At 51.0% G+C, this 19,871-nt stretch overlaps 1 protein-coding gene across 1 annotated transcript in view; it reads left to right on the top strand.

Annotated features, from left to right (window-relative positions):
* LOC103256151 (protein kinase C epsilon type) overlaps positions 1–19,871 on the top strand; it is a 105,724-nt gene that overhangs the window by 70,726 nt on the left and 15,127 nt on the right. Inside the window, exon 4 of the mRNA XM_008054045.1 lies at positions 5,868–6,014. Within this exon, the coding sequence (XP_008052236.1) occupies positions 5,868–6,014 (147 nt within the window). The remainder of the gene's footprint in view (positions 1–5,867; positions 6,015–19,871) is intronic.

Here is a 19,871-nt window from a genome sequence, read left to right as displayed (position 1 = left end):
TGCTGGGCTCAGGCAATCCTTCTGCCTCAACCTTCCAAGTAGCTGGAACTACAGACACACACCACCACGCCCGGCTAGTTGTGGGAGCCTAAAGAAGACTCCTGCATGAGCCCCCTTGGTTGCAGTCTATAATCCTTGCCCTCCCCAGTTCCTTGCTGTTGTCACGCGCTGGCGTGTTCTGAATTCTTCATGAATACCTTCTGATCACTGCCGCCCTCATCCCTCAGGACTCAGCCCCCGGCTAGCCTCTTATCCCGTGGCTGTCCCCCAGCACAGGGCTCTACCCCTTCTTGCCCTGCCCTGAGGGAGGGGTGTCCCCAGCAGACCCGTCTTCCAGCCCCCAAGTCTGTGTTTCAGGGCCCTCCTCAGTACCTCCGCTCGGCTGTCCAGTGGCCCCTCATTTTCAATATGCCCCCAAACTGAGCTCTCAATGGTCCCCATAAATCTGCTCACTCCCAAGCTCCCTGGCTCAGTATATGCCACCCTACCCTCCCTGCTGCACAGGCTGGAAATGGGGGCACCACCTTCTCCTCACCACAGTGGGCCAATCATCGAGTCCATTCTCCCTCAAAAAATGCTCCATTTTAGTTATCTTTCTGCATCCCCCTTCCCTCCCATGCCGCCCTAGGCCAAGCCACCTCCCCCTTGGTGCACTGCAGGACCTCTTACCTCCATCTCTGTTCTCCAATCCGAATTCTCTCACAAGGATGCAAGTCCTACCATCCCATGCCTCACGCCCCACTTAAAACTCATCACAGGCTGCACATGGCAGTTGGATAAAGACCCATGTCTTCCATGTAGCTCCCACGGCCCTGCGTGGAGCTGCTGTCTTGCCCTTGCCCCTTGTCTGGGCTCTGGCCACACCGGTCCACATCCTGGAGCCAAAATACTCATCTTCGGTGTTGTTTCTCCCTGGCTACTCTCCACCCTCCCCTTTTGCCTGGGTACTCCTTGCTCCTCCTTGGGTTCCAGTCTAAGTGCTGCTTTCCCAGGGGACCCCAACAGGGGCATCACCCCATCACACTCTCAGAGCCTCCTGCGTGTGTCCTGTCATTCATGACAGCCGCAATTAGTTCGTTCTCTGGCGTGAGGGACCGTGTCTCTCGTCACTCACCATGGCACTTGGTGCAGAAGGGAGATGAAAGAGTGTCCAAAGGAAGGAGAGAAGGGATTTAAATAGACGAATATGGGGCGCTGTGGAGCCTGGCACTCAGAGGCTCTCTGATCTGACTTCTCTGAGCCACCCGCGTTCATTTTCACCTCCCTACAGAAAAGCAATCTTTCTCGGGAAGGACGTGTCACCCAGTGGGAGGGTGGCTATCACACTTTTCCAATTAGATTTTTTTCTAGTTTATATTGTAGCTATGTATGTGATCATTTGCTTGCTTGCTTGATCACATGTTTTTTTTTTTTTTTTTAAAAAGCACAAAGCATAAAATAGGATTCAGTGAAAGGTCTCAATCTCATCCTTATTCCCCTCTACCTCTGTTTTTAGACTTTTATATATCCTGTCAGAATTTCTTTAGGTATATACCAGCAGATACAAAGATAAATTCCTTTGTTTTTTGAGTTAGGGTCTTACTCTGTCACCCAGGCTGGAGTGCAGTGACATGATCAAGACTCACTGCAGCCCTGATATCTTGGGCTCAGGTGATCCTCCCACCTCAGCCTTCCAAGTAGCTGGGACTACAGGCACATGCCACCATTATGTTGCCCAGGCTGGTCTCAAACTCTGGACTCAAGCAATCCTCCGCCTTGGCCTCCCAGAGTGCTTGAATTACATGTGTGAACCCCGCCTGGCTGGTAAATTTTTATTTCATTATCTCTTTTATATAAATGTTAGGATGCTGTACGTAGATTTCGTTTTCCTCTCAACCATGTACGGTGCTTTTCCACTCAAGGAGATGTCATAGTCACTGGTTCTATCTCGCTTGCACTTTGTGCTACCACTCCAGACCACCACAGAGGGCCCTCTAGAGTGACTGACTTGGGGTAGAGATAGGAGCTTTCGCCTCCATCTATTCCCAGAGCCCATCTTGTCCCAAGTCAGCTGAGTAACTGAGGGGAAACCTCCAACACCCAAGACAGCCAGAATACTGTGCCCAGCAGAACTGGCCACCATCCCAGGCCCTGACCCCAGCTCAGCACACCTCCCTGTGAGTCCCCCACCAGCACGCCAGCTGAACCCTTTCATGTTGGGAGACCAGAGCAGTGGCTCTCAACGAGGGGCCGTTTTGGCCTCTTCCCCCAGACATTCACCAGTGTCTGGAGAGAATTGGGGTTGTCACAGCTTGGGGTGGGGGAGTGCCACTGACATGTAGTGGGTGGAGGCCACAGGAGCTACAAAACAGCCTACAAAGCCTAGGACAGTCCCCCACAACAAAGAAGTATCTGGTCCCAAATGCTACTAGTACCAAGGTTGAAAATGTTGGCCTGTAGAAATTCAGAGGTTAGAGGCCACCCCTGTGCTCACTGTGAGTGAAGGTGAGCTCTCCATGAGAATGGCTGGCTCAGGGGCAGCTTCCTAGGGTGTTCAGACCTCTGTGTCGATCCCTGGCCCTGATACTTCCCCTCCCAAAAGAGGGAGAGCAGGAAGAACTGAAGTTGTGAGGAGGAGTGTCCTACTCCCTTGGCCTTGAAACACTTCATTTCCTTGCATTGTCACTTGACTCTAGGGCCAGGCCAGGCTTTTCATGGCTCTGGCCACTGAGCTATCTCTGAGGACTGCTGCCTATGTGAAAGTGGTGAAGTCTAGAGAAGGCCATTTGCTTTGTAGAATTATGCAGTGCACAACCTATGCAACAGTAAATGGCCATCCAGCTGCTTCCCTCCCTCAGCACTGTGCCTTGAGGCCCAACTTTTAGCCCTCTATTCAATCATTACAGTCTACTAAGTGTATACTAGGAGCCAGACACTAAGCCAGGTTCTGGTCAGATAGGCTTGATTGCTAAGTTATAGAGTTCACCAAGAGAAAGAGAGGTGTAGACAAATTTTTATTTAAGTAAACAGGAGGCCAGGCACAGTGGCTCACACCTATAATCCCAGCACTTTGGGAAGCCAAGGCAGGAGGATCACTAAAGACCAAGAGTTCAAGCACAACCTGGGCAACATAGTGAGACTCATCTCTACAAAAAATTTAAAAATTAGCCAAGTGCAGTGGCACACACCTGTAGTTCCAGCTACTCAGGAGACTGAGGTGTGAAGATCCCTTGAGCCCAGGAGTTCAAGGCTACAGTGAGCTATGATCGCGCCACTGCACTTGAGCTGGGCCACAGCATGAGAACCTGTCTAAGAAAACAAACAAGAGCCGGGCTCGGTGGCTCAGCCTGTAATCCCGTGCCTTTGGGAGGCTGAGGTAAGTGGATTGCCTGAGCCCGCGGGTTTGAGACCCACCTGGGCAACGAGACCTCATCTCTACAATAAATCAAAAAATCAGCCGGGCGTGGTAGCGCGCGCCTGTAATTCCGGCTACTCGGAAGGCTGAGGTGGGAGGATCGCGGGAGCCCAGCAGGTTGAGGCTGAGGTGGCCGGGAACAGGAACAGCCACTGCACTCCAGTCTGGGTGACAGAGTGAGATTCCAGCTCAAAACAACAACAACAACAACAACAAGAGCCGGGCTCGGTGGCTCAGCCTGTAATCCCGTGCCTTTGGGAGGCTGAGGTAAGTGGATTGCCTGAGCCCGCGGGTTTGAGACCCACCTGGGCAACGAGACCTCATCTCTACAATAAATCAAAAAATCAGCCGGGCGTGGTAGCGCGCGCCTGTAATTCCGGCTACTCGGAAGGCTGAGGTGGGAGGATCGCGGGAGCCCAGCAGGTTGAGGCTGAGGTGGCCGGGAACAGGAACAGCCACTGCACTCCAGTCTGGGTGACAGAGTGAGATTCCAGCTCAAAACAACAACAACAACAACAACAAGAGCCGGGCTCGGTGGCTCAGCCTGTAATCCCGTGCCTTTGGGAGGCTGAGGTAAGTGGATTGCCTGAGCCCGCGGGTTTGAGACCCACCTGGGCAACGAGACCTCATCTCTACAATAAATCAAAAAATCAGCCGGGCGTGGTAGCGCGCGCCTGTAATTCCGGCTACTCGGAAGGCTGAGGTGGGAGGATCGCGGGAGCCCAGCAGGTTGAGGCTGAGGTGGCCGGGAACAGGAACAGCCACTGCACTCCAGTCTGGGTGACAGAGTGAGATTCCAGCTCAAAACAACAACAACAACAACAACAAGAGCCGGGCTCGGTGGCTCAGCCTGTAATCCCGTGCCTTTGGGAGGCTGAGGTAAGTGGATTGCCTGAGCCCGCGGGTTTGAGACCCACCTGGGCAACGAGACCTCATCTCTACAATAAATCAAAAAATCAGCCGGGCGTGGTAGCGCGCGCCTGTAATTCCGGCTACTCGGAAGGCTGAGGTGGGAGGATCGCGGGAGCCCAGCAGGTTGAGGCTGAGGTGGCCGGGAACAGGAACAGCCACTGCACTCCAGTCTGGGTGACAGAGTGAGATTCCAGCTCAAAACAACAACAACAACAACAACAAGAGCCGGGCTCGGTGGCTCAGCCTGTAATCCCGTGCCTTTGGGAGGCTGAGGTAAGTGGATTGCCTGAGCCCGCGGGTTTGAGACCCACCTGGGCAACGAGACCTCATCTCTACAATAAATCAAAAAATCAGCCGGGCGTGGTAGTGCATGCCTGTAATCCCGGCTACTTGGAAGGCTGAGGTGGAAGGATCGCCGGAGCCCAGCAGGTCGAGGCTGCGGTGGCTGGGAGCGGCCGCTGCACTCCAGTCTGGGCGACAGAGTGAGACGCCAACTCAAAAACAAACAAACAAAAAAAAACCCAAGAAACATGGGGTCCAAGGTATCAACAGAGGAGGGAGTCTGGGGGGTCTTCACAAAGGAGGCAGCCTTGGGACTGGCAAAGGGCATTCAGTCTGAGGGAATAAAGGAGGTGAAAGGCCAGCAGGGTAGACAGGTTCAGGCTGCGAAGTTGTGAGCCATACCACGGAGGTATGGACTTTATCATGGGGGTCGTCCAAAGTGTTTAAGCAGGGGTCAGCTTGCAGATGAGAAAGACAAGACGCATCGATTCCACTCCTAACTCGCGACTACCCCTCACCTTCACTCTCTTATCTGGAGCCCTTCTCTCCCGTGGCATTTAACCCATGCCTGTGTGCTTTGGTTTCAAGCAGGAGGTTCTCCCTGCCCCAGAAAATCTCCCTTGCCAAGGAAGCCTGAAATTCTACCATTATAGATGGATTCCTTTGGCTTAGAGTTTGTTCCTGTGTTTAGATAAACATTCAAGTTCCTGCATTTAGATACACATTCGGCTTTCACCATGGGAGATTAACACCTTGTCTCAGGAGGTATAGTTGATCATTTACCTTCATATCAATACTTGGTCTTCTTTCCTTCCTCAAAAAGAACCGTTGACCTCAGCGTAGGAGGCTTTTTGAGACCTCAGTCTTCCTGATGAGAAGACTTGAGAATCTAAGGGGAGTCAGAGAGTTCGTAAGAGGCTAAGTTCCTATTCCCCGTTCAGTACCTTGCTAGTTGTGTGAGTGACCTTGGCGAATAAATTAATCTCTCTGTGGTTCAAGCTCCTCACGTATAAAATAGAGACAATAGTAGTGCCTGATGGGCTTGTGTGAGGATAAAGTGAGCGAATATATATGTACTATCGTTGGCTGGTGCTTGGCACGTAGTAAATTCTACATAAGAGTTCAAGAAAGCCCAAGGGGTTGGGTCCCCTGAAAGAGCCAAGAACAGACTTGGACTGGGATACTGAGGACGTGGCCTTGGCGGACTCCCATTCTTCCCTCCCAGCCTGTGCCAGCCCAGCCTGTTCACTGACGCTGACTCGTGTCCTCCTCCCCGCAGTTTATGACGAAGAACCCCCACAAGCGCCTGGGCTGTGTGGCGGCGCAGAACGGGGAGGACGCCATCAAGCAGCACCCGTTCTTCAAAGAGATCGACTGGGTGCTCCTGGAGCAGAAGAAGATCAAGCCCCCCTTCAAACCACGAATTGTAAGTGGGGCCTGCACACTTTCCCCACTGGGGAGTCGAACCTGGGGACCTGCAACCTGGGGACCTACACGGCAGGCAGTGTGTGCCCGGGAGGAGTGGTCGGTGGTCGGGGGCACGTTTCGCAGCCAACATGTCCAAGGCCAGAGGTGACCGAGCCTCTCCCTAAGAGACAGCCTCTCAGGCCCTAAGTGTTGATTGTCAAAAAGACTCAACCCACAACAGTCCTCGAGAGGCAGATTTACACGGCCACAAATAACACCTTTTACCTTAATGGAGATTGATTGATTGACTTTAAACGAATCTGATGAACAATGCTAGCTTTCCATGTTTGGTCGAGACTCAAGGTTTCTTTATAAATAACTGGGTTTGTTTTCTGATGGGTCCATTTAAAAGGAAGTATTAACTAAATAATATTTCTGGTTATTCTGCGGAACCAGCACAGAGTGTAACTGGACTCAGTGACTGGAGGCGCCGTCCTTGTGGGAACCTCCCCAGGGCCCACCCTGTAGGAGCACATTCCCATGGCTCCTTTCAAGATGCCCTCTCCCTTCTCTGCCCCACTCCCACCTCTGCCTTCCAGATGCTTGGCCTGTGGCGATGCCAGTCAGGGGTGGGAGTGTAACAAAGAGTGTTTGCGTCTCAGAGGTTGGAGAGAGAAATAGGGCTTGACTCAGAGGACAAGCACCATGTCCTGACAGTGGCCCCCTGCTGGAATGGGGAGAGGGTCATGGTGCGCCCCTTAAAATTAGAGAGAATGTGTGGATCTTAATTCTGTTGCTTTGCAGCCCGATGAGGCAATCAGTCATTCTGAATGAAAATTGAGGTAGCCGGCTGGCAGGCTTCCTGGGAGTTGGAGGGGTGCGGTGTGGAATTTAAGAGTGTATTAGGCAGGAGCCAGGGCTGTGGGGTGAGGCGTTAGGCAGGGAAGACCTGAGACCATGCAGGTGCCCTTGGTCACCCCAAATGCTGTCCACTGAGTCCTCTCTCCCCACCTCCAAGTGCAGAATACATGGTGTGAACCATCAGAGTGGAGTTCCATTCTATTTGAGGAAGTTTTCTGGGAAACCATGGTTGATCATGCTGTGATTCTTAGAAATGCTCCATGGTGGGAGGACAGGGGTAGTCTCCATGGATGGGTGTGGTCCAGGCCTCAGGCAGGCTTGAGCACGTAGGGTCGACCACCCCTGGATGCCCAGTCCCTTCACCATTCCTCATTTGCTTCCTCCTGGTTTGACATGTTTTTTGTTGGATAGCACACAGCTTGGGACAGGCCAGGGTTAGGCTCACTTCTTTCCTTGTCGATATCACCTCCATTCTGGCCCATCTCCGTTACAGCTCCTGGCCCACTGTGCCAAGCAAGGAGGGCTTGGGGCCCAAGCTCCCTGGGCTGACTGTCCCCTGCTGCCCACAGGGCACCTTGCACATGTCAGCCTGCCTGATGGCTGGGGGCCGAGGACCTCTGCCAGTGGCCTTTCAGGACAAGATTAACTGTGTTCCTGACAAAGCAGAGGCAGTGGGATACCGGAAGCCTACTGAGGAGGAAGAGATACCAAGGCTCAGATAAAAACATAAATTTTAATCTAGATTTCATCTAATTTAATCGACCCAAAGGACGATAAGAAGTAGTGCTAAGGAAAGAATCCAGGTCTGACCAACAGAAACCCAGGATGAGATGGGGGCTGACTGGATACCGGTGCAGGATGACAAAATGACTTAGACTTAAACTGAGATTCTGGGTCTTAACAAAACCATTTGAAACGAGGCTTGTGGAGCATCAGGCCTCTGGTGGATGGGCGGGACTGGAGGAGCAGCCCCCTCCTGCTTGGGGCAGGGTGGAGAGAATCAGTAAAGCCCCCCCTGGGGGGGGCATCAGCAAGTGGGGTGAGAGGAGAGGGAGTCTCGGGTGCGCAGAGGAAGCTGAAGGTCTGTGTTGAGAGGCCATGTGGAAGGAAGGAACTGGGGGAGAACTTTCATTATAAAAGGCACAAAGGAAGTTTTAAAGTCTGGGTTCATGGAGAGAATAATCTCTCCCTGGGGTATCATAGGTTAAAGAACACTGAGTGCCACAGGCTCATCCCCAAGCCCTAGCAGGACCTGGGAGTCCTCACTGGGATGTCCCACCTTTAGCTTGAGACTTTGAGCCAATGAAAATGCAGACCTTCTGAGCTGCACCTCGCATTGAGCGGTACCTGGCTTTCCCACAGAGTGCAGGAAGGATGAGGAAAGGCTGCGCAGAACAGGTGTGAGGTGAGCAGGTGGGTGCCTGAGGGGTAGAGAAGAGCTTAGACCAGAGGAAAGGGGAAAAGAGGGAAGGACAAACCAGGAGGGAGGCCGGCATCTGATCTACTCATTGACGAGCAGGCTTCGCCTTGGCTCGGACAGGCAGGGAGCCCCGAAAAGCTGTCCCTGTTAAGGACTGAAGGTGCTCCCATGGGCAAGGGACTGAGGGGCCCTGGGAACCAGCAGTGGAAGTGCATCTCTGTCCCCCCGGGTCAGGGAGACAGTTCCAGCAGGAGGTCAGGTGGGACTCTGCCTCTGCCCGGACACCTGGCGCACAAGGGACCACTGCTCTCCTTGAGTCTCTTGAGAGCCCCTACCTGGGACTAGAGGAAGGGATGCTGTTCACTTGCTTTGCTGGGGGGCTCAAGTAGGTTTTCAGGGGCCACAGCACCCCTTGAGAGGCTGGAAAAGAGAAAGGACAGAAGCCCTCCAAGAGCTTCCACCAATTTCAAAACTGTCTTAGTCAGATTTCCTAAAGACTGACTTCATCGTTGCCTTGGAAATCATCTTCTGTGCGTGTTCCTATGTTCCCTGCATCTCCAGACCTTCAAAGTTAGCTTGACACTGTGGGGGTCAGGGGAGAGGGTGTTTATTAGGCTGATTTGAAATCACTGGGAGGAGAGAATTAGAACATCTGGAAAAGGGAAGGATAAAGCAGAAAACTGATATTGTGTAAGAGGTGTTTCTGGTCACACTTGGAGCTGAGTAATGTTTCTCCGAGAGTTCTCAGTGACAGGTTTTTAAAGACTTATCCAGGCTATTTAAATGTCTGATCACATTGACACCCTTGGGACTAGAGATTTCTCTCAGGAGAAATACAAAACCAGAAAAGAAAAGAATAGTCTGCATCTAGTTAGCACGTTGGAAAAGTGTCCCAAATCTTTCCACTGTCCCTAAATTGAAAGCTCTTTCTGAAAAATGTTCATGGCATCAGATTGAGATGTCTGTGGACTCATGTAGCGCAGAAACTAATTTTAAATTGGATTAAAGCCCATGACAGTGATAAATATACTGTATCTCGGGAAGAAAACTTCGCAAGACTAATGGGAAAATTCCCATGAGGTTTTCATAAGCTATCACCCCACCTAACCAACTCAGAGTCCGCTTAGAAATGTGGGCGCCTGCGTAGCTCAGATACCAGCAGGCAGAGGCAGCCTCACCACAGGCAAAAGAGGTGGCCACCCACAAGAGGTCATTGGAGAAACAAGGGGAAGGCATGGGTTCCCCACAGAGGTCATCCTTCTATTCATTTGGCAGAGATTTCCATCGCAAGATGGGCTATAACTTGAGGACACATCAGAGGCCTTCCTGGGAGAGCTGAGAAAGAAAAGGCTTTGAAAGAGGTAGAAAGAAAAGCTGGTTTAGAGCCCATCACTTGGGAGAAGTAGCCAGGACAGTAGATTGCAAGCAGCTGGGGACAGTGTGCAGTTCTTGACTCCTGGGTCTTAGGGACAGGTTCCAAGTTAAAGGATAGACACCGTGAGAAGGGAAGGGATCAAGTCTATGAGCAAACACCATCAGCCTTGCAATGTGGTGGTGACCTCAGTTACACAGCACCCCTAGCCTGGTAAGACTGAGAACCTGCAGGGTAACTTGGTCAAGTACCTGGGGCCCATGGGGGAACTCCAGGATTCCTCTGTCTTGGACTAGCTCCATTTGCTCAAAGCTATGCCCTGTTGGCATCTCACCAGAATGCCACCAATCTCCAGAAACCTGCTGTATAACTGTTGCCCCCTTCTCAGCTGGCCATGTATCTGAGTAACCTGGGGGTGTTCTACCTGGCTGATCAGGGAGGAATTGGTTTTGTTGGGTGGTCAGTGCTAAAAGTGAGGCTGGGAGAGGTCATGCCATCCAGTCTAGGACTTACAAAGAGCCAAGATGCAGTGGCATGTTTTTCCAGAGCTTCTGACCCCCCACCCCCAAATCCCACCGTGAAGACAGAGCCACTCTGCGGCAGGAATAGTGAGCCCACCAGGCATAGTGAGCCTGTGCTCTGTCCAGGCTGGCCCAGTGGAGGCTGGAGGTCCCTGGGTCATTGCCACAGGGTCCAAAGATGTGGCAGTGGAATGGTTTTCATCCCTGATTTCCATCCCCCCACAGGAATCCTCGCCCCTCTGGAGATACCACCAAGGAGATTGTCCAGATTCGTAGCTGGAATTTGGCCTCTGGTCTGGTTCCATCACATACCTCAATTGGCTACAGTGCCCCTCAGGCTTTTGCCTTCTTGAGATGTTTGCTAAGCTGAGATTTCTGCTTCCTTAGCTCTTGCACCTCCTGGTCTCACCCCTGCCCTTACTCCCCAGCTGTCATCTGTCCAACTGGGTTTCCTGACTTCAGGTCGACACCCTTTGCTCTAACCCCCCCACCAAGTGCAGTTTTCAGTGGCCTCTGCTTTGGTGTGGAGAATTTCCTCTCGTTGATTCTCCCTGCTCTCCTATGTATCCTCCCTTCTCCGCTTTCTCTTTTGTCTTCCTCCTGTTCACCCCCATCGACCACATACTGAACTGATTTTGTGCAAGTGACGTGTCAGCAACACCAGACCAAAGACTTTGCGCCATCATGTACTCAAGTCAACATCATGTACTCAACCAACCTGGGGGTTGGTTAGCTTCAGAGCAAGGGTGCACAGAGGGGGGATATTTGGTGGCAGGTGCCCCAGCAGTCGATGAAGCAGGGGAGATAGGTAAACCAGAAATGCTGGTTTAATACTGGAGAGAATCTCCAAGCATAGAATCCACGGGTCTTATCTCATTGGGATTTTCATCCCAAGATGGCGGCATTATCTCATCGCCAATAAAAGTAGCACATTTTGCTTTTGTGTTACTGGTAGGCTTGCCTTCCATTGGGACCATAGGGGGCAGAGTGATGTGTTTGGTGTGGTTGAAAGACATCATCTGACCTTGCAGATCTTGGGGTTGTCCTGCCCGCTCCTGGCTTCCCTCCTGTGTACCCATTCTTTCCTTCCCAAAAAGCGTTAGGCTCTGAGATTGTGGCTCCCAGGGCTTCAGCGCTGGAATGGGGGGGAAGCCAGCCTAGGGGGGAGAGATTTGCCTCCCCCAAAACCTAGCTGTCCTCAGTGAAAGCCAGAGGCAATGAGGAAAATGCTGGCCAAGTAAACTTCTCTTTGTGTACGTGTTCTCTCTTTTCAAGTTTGCTTCAGTGTGAATGTCCCTCTTTAAGGTAAGGCCTCCAGAGTGGGGAGTCTCTCCAGGTAGGTGAGCCCTCAGGCCTGGTGACATAGAGGCCCCTCTCAATCTCATGATTCGTTTCCATTCAGCCATCCGCGCTGCATGGCGGGACCCCCAAGGGAGGCCTCTCCTGCATGCTCCTGCATGACTGGGCTGTGCTGAGAGAACACCTGGGAAGTGGGCTTGAGACCCTCACACCTCACCAGCTTAGCGGCCCGAGGAGGAGCCCTGCTGAACAGGCATCCCCTTCCCCTAAAGCCAGCCCACCTGCCCAGGGACATCCGATAGCACGGGCTGTGACCACGGAGGCCAGAGGACCTTTAGAAGCCATCCTCATCGTCTGTCCTGGGGGAGGAGCACAGCCAGGTCCTGTGGCCTTTCATGAGGACCTCCCTCTGGGTTGTGTCCATGCCATAGGGAGACATCATCCAGGAGGCTACAAGATTCTTCACAGAGCCAGATCTCTGACCCAGGGCTGGAGGGTGCCGGAAAAGTCCAGAAACCTGTTTTTGGTGGTAGCATGGTACCATAGACTGGAGGATCCTGGCTTTGGCTTCAGAGACATGTGGGTTGGAATAAAATTGCTCTCTCAGGAAAGCCATGCGATGCTGAGAATTCATCTCAGCCCTGGACCTCTGGCCTCCTTAAGCCTCGACCCCCTTATCTGTAAAATGGGGGTGAGAACACTCCCCCATAGAATCATAAACAGGAATAGATAACAGACCTAAGCTGCTTTACGCACTGTAGATTCTCAGTGAACTTTAGTTCCTCTCTCTCCATTCACCACCTCATCCCAGCCTGTTAAAAGCCCTCTTCCTCTCACCCCAAGATGCCGAAAATCAAGAGTTAAGGACGGCAGGAGGTGGTGTGATGTTTGGAGGCTGGACTTTGGAATCAGATACAAGCAGGTTCTACTTTAGGCTGTGGGATCTTGGGAAAGGTATCTTATCTCTCTGAGCCTCAGTCTGCTCATGGGGATAATAAAGATCTACTACCCAGGGTTGCTATGAAGAGTAAACAAACTCAATTATGGGAAACGATCAGTGCCTGATATACAGGGGGCCTCAGAGGGGGTCGACGCAGACAGTGAGGAGGACATGGGAGTCTAAGACTGAGCGGGGCTGGACTGGACAATACTCTTTTCTTAAGTGTTGGAGGGTCCAGGAGTTCAGATGAGGCGATGGCACCACCCAGCAGGGCACCAGCTATTCCAGGGCAGAAAGGCCTCTGGAGACAGGTGAGGAGCACATTTCAGGAGTTATGGGAGCGCCTGTGGGGTGTCATTCTAGCACAGCCACTGGTCAGAATTGGGGGTTGCTAAGAGATGAGAGGGGCTGGGAGAGGGTGCCTCACCCCAGGTGCCGACATTCCCAGTCTCATTGCGTCTTGGATGACACCCCAAGTTTCCCCACATTATCAGCCCTCCTTTTTACTCTGTGAGCTTGCCCACCGTCTTTACGTTTCCTGTCTTCATTCTTAGTAGTGCTTTTGCTGGGCATAGCTGGGCACCTCAGTGCCCCAGCCCTGAAACAGTAGCAGTCACCCTTGAGATCCCGTTCCAGCATCCTGGCTTCCCAGATATCACTAAGCTAAACAGCTTCACTGAAGCGTCTTTGACTCTACGCATGAGATTTTGCCATCTGAGAATTCTGATTGCAGGAGCATTCCTGCGACCTGGAGTGGGAGGACCAACCAGCATATGCCATTTTAGTTCCTCGCCCTGACTTCCACCTTGAGGAAGAGTTTTGAGTCTTGGGCTGGGCTGGCCTGGGCTTGGTTGGGCACTTCTATAACCTTCTAAGTTTTCCTTTGTAACTTAGTGACTGTTAGGTTGGAATATGCCTTTTGGAGTTCATCAGACTTGTGCTTGTTGAACTTAATCTCCCCTCTGCCCCACCGGCGCTTAAGTAGCACATATACCACCCACATGGGAGTACAGAGGACTTACCAGGCCATGCCTGATGGAGAGAGAGAAGAGCAGGAGGAACTGGGGAAGTGTCTACCTAGAGAAGCTGGATCTTGGCAGAGAAAGCTGGCAAGGCTAAGGAAGCTCAAACAACCCGGGAAAAGGCCTTGAAGGGAGAAGGGGAAAGCCAGGAGTCTGACTGACTCTACTCAACAGAGATTTCTTAAGTGTGTTCTTTGTGCCTTCTGTGAAGCCCTAGAGTCTTGGAGGGGAAAGTCAGAAAAAGTGGGGAAGAATCCCCCACCATCACTTTAATGTCATCGCCCTGAGAAGCTTGGGTGGCAGGAGAAGACTCAGTTGCACTAAAATACTTAAGGAATAGTAGACAGTAGAGTCAAATTCAAGCCCTGACTCCTAACAAGATACTTATTTGGGAGAGGAGTTTGGAGCTTTGCCTCTTGAGGTTAGAGGACAGAAAAAAGGTGAGAGATGGCATGAAGAAGAGGGCCTCCCCAAACAGACTGGGAGACAGGGGTCCCAGGAGCCTGTGTTAGGCCACTTCCCACCCTCCGTCTTGCAGAAGATCCTGTCTAGGTGGGGCTGCATTACTGGATGAGCAATGTCCTCCTGCCCCGCTCTCAGAGAGGGCTAAAAGGTGGCCGGCAGCCAGCAGTGGAGGAACAGTGGTCAGAGACTGGTTCGTGGACATCGAAGCGAGGGCAGACAGAACCTCAAATATTCCATCACAAAGGGGCTCAGCCCTCCAGCCAGTGTTTGCTCTTGAAAGGGTACAGGCACCAAGGGACACTGCAGGCTGACAGGGTACCCCTTCCTGCATCAAACTCCAGGTTTAGGGCTTTGAATCTTCAAGGGCACAACTGTCGTAGAGGGAAAAAGCTCTGGGAATCCAGTTTGGCACTTGGGAGAATTGGTGTCCTATTTACTTCTCATTGTGCTGGGAGATGAGGGTGGTGGTAACAGAATTGGGTTTGGCCTAAACTTAACGTTCAAACGTTATTCTAGAATTCTGGGGTTTAACAAATATTCATTAGGTCTGTGAAGTTTCATTAAGGTTCCATGTTAACCTCAGCCTCTTCAAAGTGAGAAGGCCTGACCACATAGCAGCAGCTACCCACCCTCTGTGTTTTCCTGGCTCTTGGAGCACAGATGTCAATGAAGGAGTATTTCAGGCATGTGAGCCCAGCTAAGTGTCAAAGACGGTTGAGAATGGCTGGGCTGGTAAAATATGAAATAGACTTGTCTTAAGTAGGGAAATGGGATGATGAGCCCTCCCAAGTGGGGCTTATCAATCAAAATGACTTAGAAAATAAACTAGACCTTAACTTGAGGCTTTAGCCAGACTCCTTCCTTCCCCCCACAGCCGCTGGCATCTCAGCTAATGTAGGCAGCAACAGGATTTGCAGTCTGCCTGGGGATGCATGGAAGACTCAGACTACAGGTACTTGGAGTGTAGGCGTTCCACTGAATGATTGAGAATACAGTCATCCCAAAATGTAACATTCTAGCATTAAGCACCTACACTGTATCATAGGTAGTGAGTGGGGGGGAAATTTCTGGACAGAGCTATGTGTAGATCCCTGCTGTTACTACCTGTGAGACTAAGTCACTGAATCTCTCTATCCACTTCTTGTAAATTAAGTCAGCCCCAAGGTTTCTCCCAGCCCCGCCCTGTAAACATGCTCCATGACAGCAGGGGTTTGCCGGGTTTTTAAATCAACTGTACTGCAGTAAAATTGACACAGAATAAAAAATACCCCTTTAAAGTGCACATTTGCGTGCTTTTTTTTTTGAGTTGGAGACTCACTCTGTCGCCCAGACTGGAGTGCAGTGGCACACTCATGGCCACCACAGCCTCGACCTGCTGTGGTCCAGCGATCCTTCCACCTCAGCCTTCCAAGTAGCCAGAACTACAGGCACGCGCTACCACGTCCGGCTAATTTTTTTTTTTTTATTGTAGAGATGAGGTCTCGCCAAGGTGCCTGGGTGGGTCCCGAACCTGCAGGGTCTGGCAATCCACTCGCCTCAGCCTCCCAAAGTGCTGGGATATAGACTGAACCACTGAGCCCGACCTGGGTGCATTTTTAAAATGCATACACCTGTGTAACCACTAGCACAATGAATATATAGACCATCTCCACCCACCCCCCCCCAAAGTTTCCTGGTGCCCTTAGCTCCAGGCAACCCTGCTCTACTTTCTTTCACTGGAGATTAAGTTAGTCTTTTCTAGAATTTCATAAACATGGAGCTATACAGAATGTACTTTTTTGTGCCTGGCATCTCTCAGCACCATCATTTTGAGATTTGGGACTTATATTTTTAAGCTTATTGTGGAAATTTCAAACATAAAAATGGAGAGAACTGTCTAATGAACCTCCACGTGTCCATCACCAATGTCAATAATTAGCAACCAGGTGGTTAATCTATCAAGAGAAGAGGTCAGACATTTCATTCACAGGTGCATTCCCAGCAATTAGAACAATTCCCTGCACATGGTAGCAATTCAGTCTATATTTGTGGGATGGATGGATGAATTCTGCAGACCTACAGTGGTTTTTTTTTTATCTCTAAATTCTCTTCTCACCTTTTGTGGCCCGAGATCAATTCCAGCATATGCCTGGAAATTTGGGGTCATAAGACCCTGCATTAAGTGTCCTTGAATGACAAGAGAAGGTAGGTGATCGCATCTTGACTTGAGAGACACATATAAGAATGTTTGCAGTTCCCGTTTCAAAGCCAACAGGCAGCATGTTCCTAAATCCTGAGCCAAGAGAACTGATCACTATCTAGAACATTTTCTTAAGTGGAGAGATTGGCCAGTGGAGGGACATGGGCTTTGCCAGGACCCGATTAGAAAGTTTCTGCTTTGGTACAAAACATACCCCTGAAATAGCTAACAACAGCCATCAACAATGACTGCTTTGAAAAGTGACTGATGAAAGAAAAAGGTCCCCCAGTTAGAAGCAGAACGAGTCCAGGTTGCCACTATTTGCCTGCCCGCTCCCAGCCGGAGACACCGGCTCACGGCAAATCACCAGGCTGGGGCCCTGCCACTGCACGCCCGCCACGTGGGGCCAACTGACTCGGCAAGCTGAGGCCCCAGGCAAGCCACGGCAGGCAGGGCGCTGTCCCCTCCTGAGGCCTTTCATTCCTGGATAGCCACACAGTATTTCTACATCAGTTCCTGGGACCCCGTCTCCACACCACCTCAAGCCCCATGCTGCTTTATCCTACTTCAAGGTCTAACCAGTAGTGGGCTGCAAAATCAATTTAGTGAGTCAGGTGCAGAAAAAATTTTAACGAAGGCCAGGATAGGATAGGACAAATGGAACAGAATATTCTTGATTAGACTAGAACCCAGACCGCATCCCATATAGTGAAGTTAAAGTCTAGTTTGCTGAATCTTTTCCTGGGGTTGTGGGATGAGCTGATGGGCACTAGGTTATCTCTAAAATATATTTCTTACTGTAATACAAAACTTCAGAGGGCCGTGTCCCTCTTCTCCCCTGATGTCTCAGAAATGACCCCAGAAGACTTAGGAGAGATGGCAGCCTATGCGCCGGAAGGGGACATGGTGAGATGCAGCTTTTGCTTGTTTTGGACACAGCAACACCGCTATTGGCTGAAATCATGGAACCTGCAGCGTGTGCTGGGCACAGCACTGCCTGCCTGTACACAGATGGCTGAACTGATGCCTCCCAGCAGTTCTCGATGGGAGGCAGGATGGCACACGCCAGGGACACGGCCTCGGGGGCAGAACAAGCAGAACTCAAGTCCTGACCCCACCCCTTGCCGGGCCCTGCGTGCGCCTTGGGCAGACAGTTTAACGCCTCTGAGCCTGTTTGCCCATCTCTACAACGGGGATGTGGCAGCACTCGCCTCTCCGTAGGGTGGGTGTGAGGTCACAAGAGTCAGGCATCCAAGGCACTTTTGCAGCGCCAGCACCTGGCAAAATCTCCACCTGCAAGCTTTGTTATTTTTTTCAACCTGAAAAAACAGCTGGCCCAGGCACTGCGCCAGTGCTACAAATACAAGGTTGATGCCTGCGTGGAGCTCCAGGCTTCTGGAAAAGACTCTCCTGACTGAGCCGTCATTTGGGCCCAGTTCTGAGGCGTGGCAGGAGAGAGAAGCCAGGGGAAGGGAGCACCGCGGTTAAGAGGGGACTCGCCTGGTTTGGGGGTGGCACCCCCAGGAAGGGTCATTTCCATTCCCATAGGAATACTCTCAGTTCTGCCTTTGGAAGGGTGATACATGAAAAAGAAAGGCTGTTTGTCTCTGCAGTCTTCTGGGGTCACTGCAGGGTCCAATCAATTTGCCGGGAGCCTGCCAGGCCGGGCTGAGCAGGGCGCTGCTAGTGACAAGAGCCCCAGGCCCTCGCCCCGGCTGCTGCAGGCCTCACTGGAGAACCAAGACTTGTGGGATGCTTAGAGGCACCTCCAGGCCATTTGTCACTCCCAGACTGAACATGTCACTGTACGATGTGGACTCATCCACAATTACATGGCCCCGGGTGACTCTTATCTGGAATTTATGCTTTATATTTTTGTTGTCAAGTTTTAGAGTCATCTCACAGCTGAAGGGTTGCATACCTGTGGGCCGTAGAGGGTTTGAGGAGCAGGACTAGCACCAACCTTCAGAAATGCCCAGAAATTCCTCCTTCCTGAATGAGGGTGGAGAAATGGCGAATTTGAAGCTAAGGCTTTGAGACTATTGGCTTCAGCTGCACAGAGCAGACGCCTCTGGAAAGAGCCTTAAATACACAGTCTGTGTTGGGAAACTTTTCTCGTCATGTGAGACACTTCAGCCTTCCCATATAGTCACTGAGGCCAGAGGGGACAACCCACGCTGGGGACCCCTGTGGTCTGAAAGACCTAAGCAGAAGGGGGCATTTCAGGTCCTGAAAATACTCCTCAGGGCTTTCTCTTCTATGTTGGATCCTCCGAGAGTTATTGTACCACTGAGATAGTCTGTTCTTTTATAAGGGACATGCTTAAATCAGTGGTTCTTAACTTAGTGATGGAATCACTGCCCCCTTCAAGCATCTGATACAATAAACTCTCCAGGAAAATCCAGATGTGTCCATATACAGAACACACTATTCTGTATTCTACAATGTTCACCGGAGCCTTGAAGCCATCCTCTAGACTGGCCAAATCCCCTCACCACCTGTTTTTGGACAGCCTTAATGTAAGAAGGGTTTTTACAGGATTTTTTTTAATGGTTAAAGAATACTGTTTCGTGAGATATGAACATTGTGTGAAATTCAGACATCAGTGTCCATTAATAAAGTTTTATGGGAACACGGCCATAGTCATTCATTTACATATTGGACAACAACAGCAGGGCAGAGTAGCTGTGACAAAAGCCACAAGGCCTTTCACAAGGCCTGAAATATTTGCTACCTGGCCTTTGACAGAAAAATTTGACAATCCTTGCTCCGGGGCTGGCATCCCCAGTGAAGAAGTTTACTTTCCATTCTCTACTTTTGCTTAAAATTGAGCCGTAGAATGTAGAGATAGAAGCAGCTTGAAAGTCACCTTGGAAAGCTCCTCACGTCACCAAGGGCAGATGAGGAACACGTCTGCCATTTCTGCAGGAGCCACCAGGGAGTTGTGTTCTAAACCAGCACTGCCTTCCAAAGGAACCTCCGGGTCCAAGTTGCCCTGAAGTCTTGTTTAAAAGCATCATATTATGTGTTCAAAGCTTGGCAGCAACTTCTTTGCAGCAGGCATACCTACCCATCCCTGTGAAGGAGATCCCTGAGAACTGTGTCGCTAGATCCCAGCTCATTCATAGACAAATTATCGCGGGCTGAACTCCTTGGGTCACTAAAATATTTGCTGCATGCAGGGGAGGAGGTTGGTTTAGCTCATAACTGAAGTCGAGTTTTATGTTTTTTTTCTTTTTCTAAAGTAATGCTTCTAATGGAATTTGTAAAAATATATGTTTTTTCTAGTTTAGCAAATAATAACGAGAGAGGAGGGAGAGGGGAAATAGTTGAACTCCATCGAAGAGCAGATCTGACAGAATTCAGCTGTGGTTGAGCGTTGAGCGTGCCTGGTGGTCTGAGAGAATTTGGTCCATTTGAAAATATACATTTGTTGGTCCGGGCGCAGTGGCTCATGCCTATCATCTCAGCACTTTGGGAGGCTAAGGTGACCCCACGGGTTCGAGACCAGCCTGGGCAACTTGGCAAGACCTAGTTTCTACAATAAATCAAAAAATTAGCCAGGTGTGGTGGCGCATGCCTGTAGTTCTGGCTACTTGGAAGGCTGAGGTGGAAGGATCGCCAGAACCCAGCAGGTCAACACTGGGCTGGCCGTGAGCGTGCCACTGCACTCCAGCCTGGGCAACAGAGTGAGACTCCAACTCAAAAAAAAAAGAAAAGAAAATATATATTTGTGCATACAGACTTCCTCAGGATTGTGGGGGGGGTTCCTTCCTGCATACCAGCAGCAGGGGCCA

The sequence above is a fragment of the Carlito syrichta genome, unplaced genomic scaffold (genome assembly GCF_000164805.1).
Source record: "Carlito syrichta isolate Samal-C Ts95f unplaced genomic scaffold, Tarsius_syrichta-2.0.1 Scaffold288978, whole genome shotgun sequence".
Classification (NCBI taxonomy): domain Eukaryota; kingdom Metazoa; phylum Chordata; class Mammalia; order Primates; family Tarsiidae; genus Carlito; species Carlito syrichta.
This window is presented reverse-complemented; position numbering and strand designations above follow the sequence as displayed.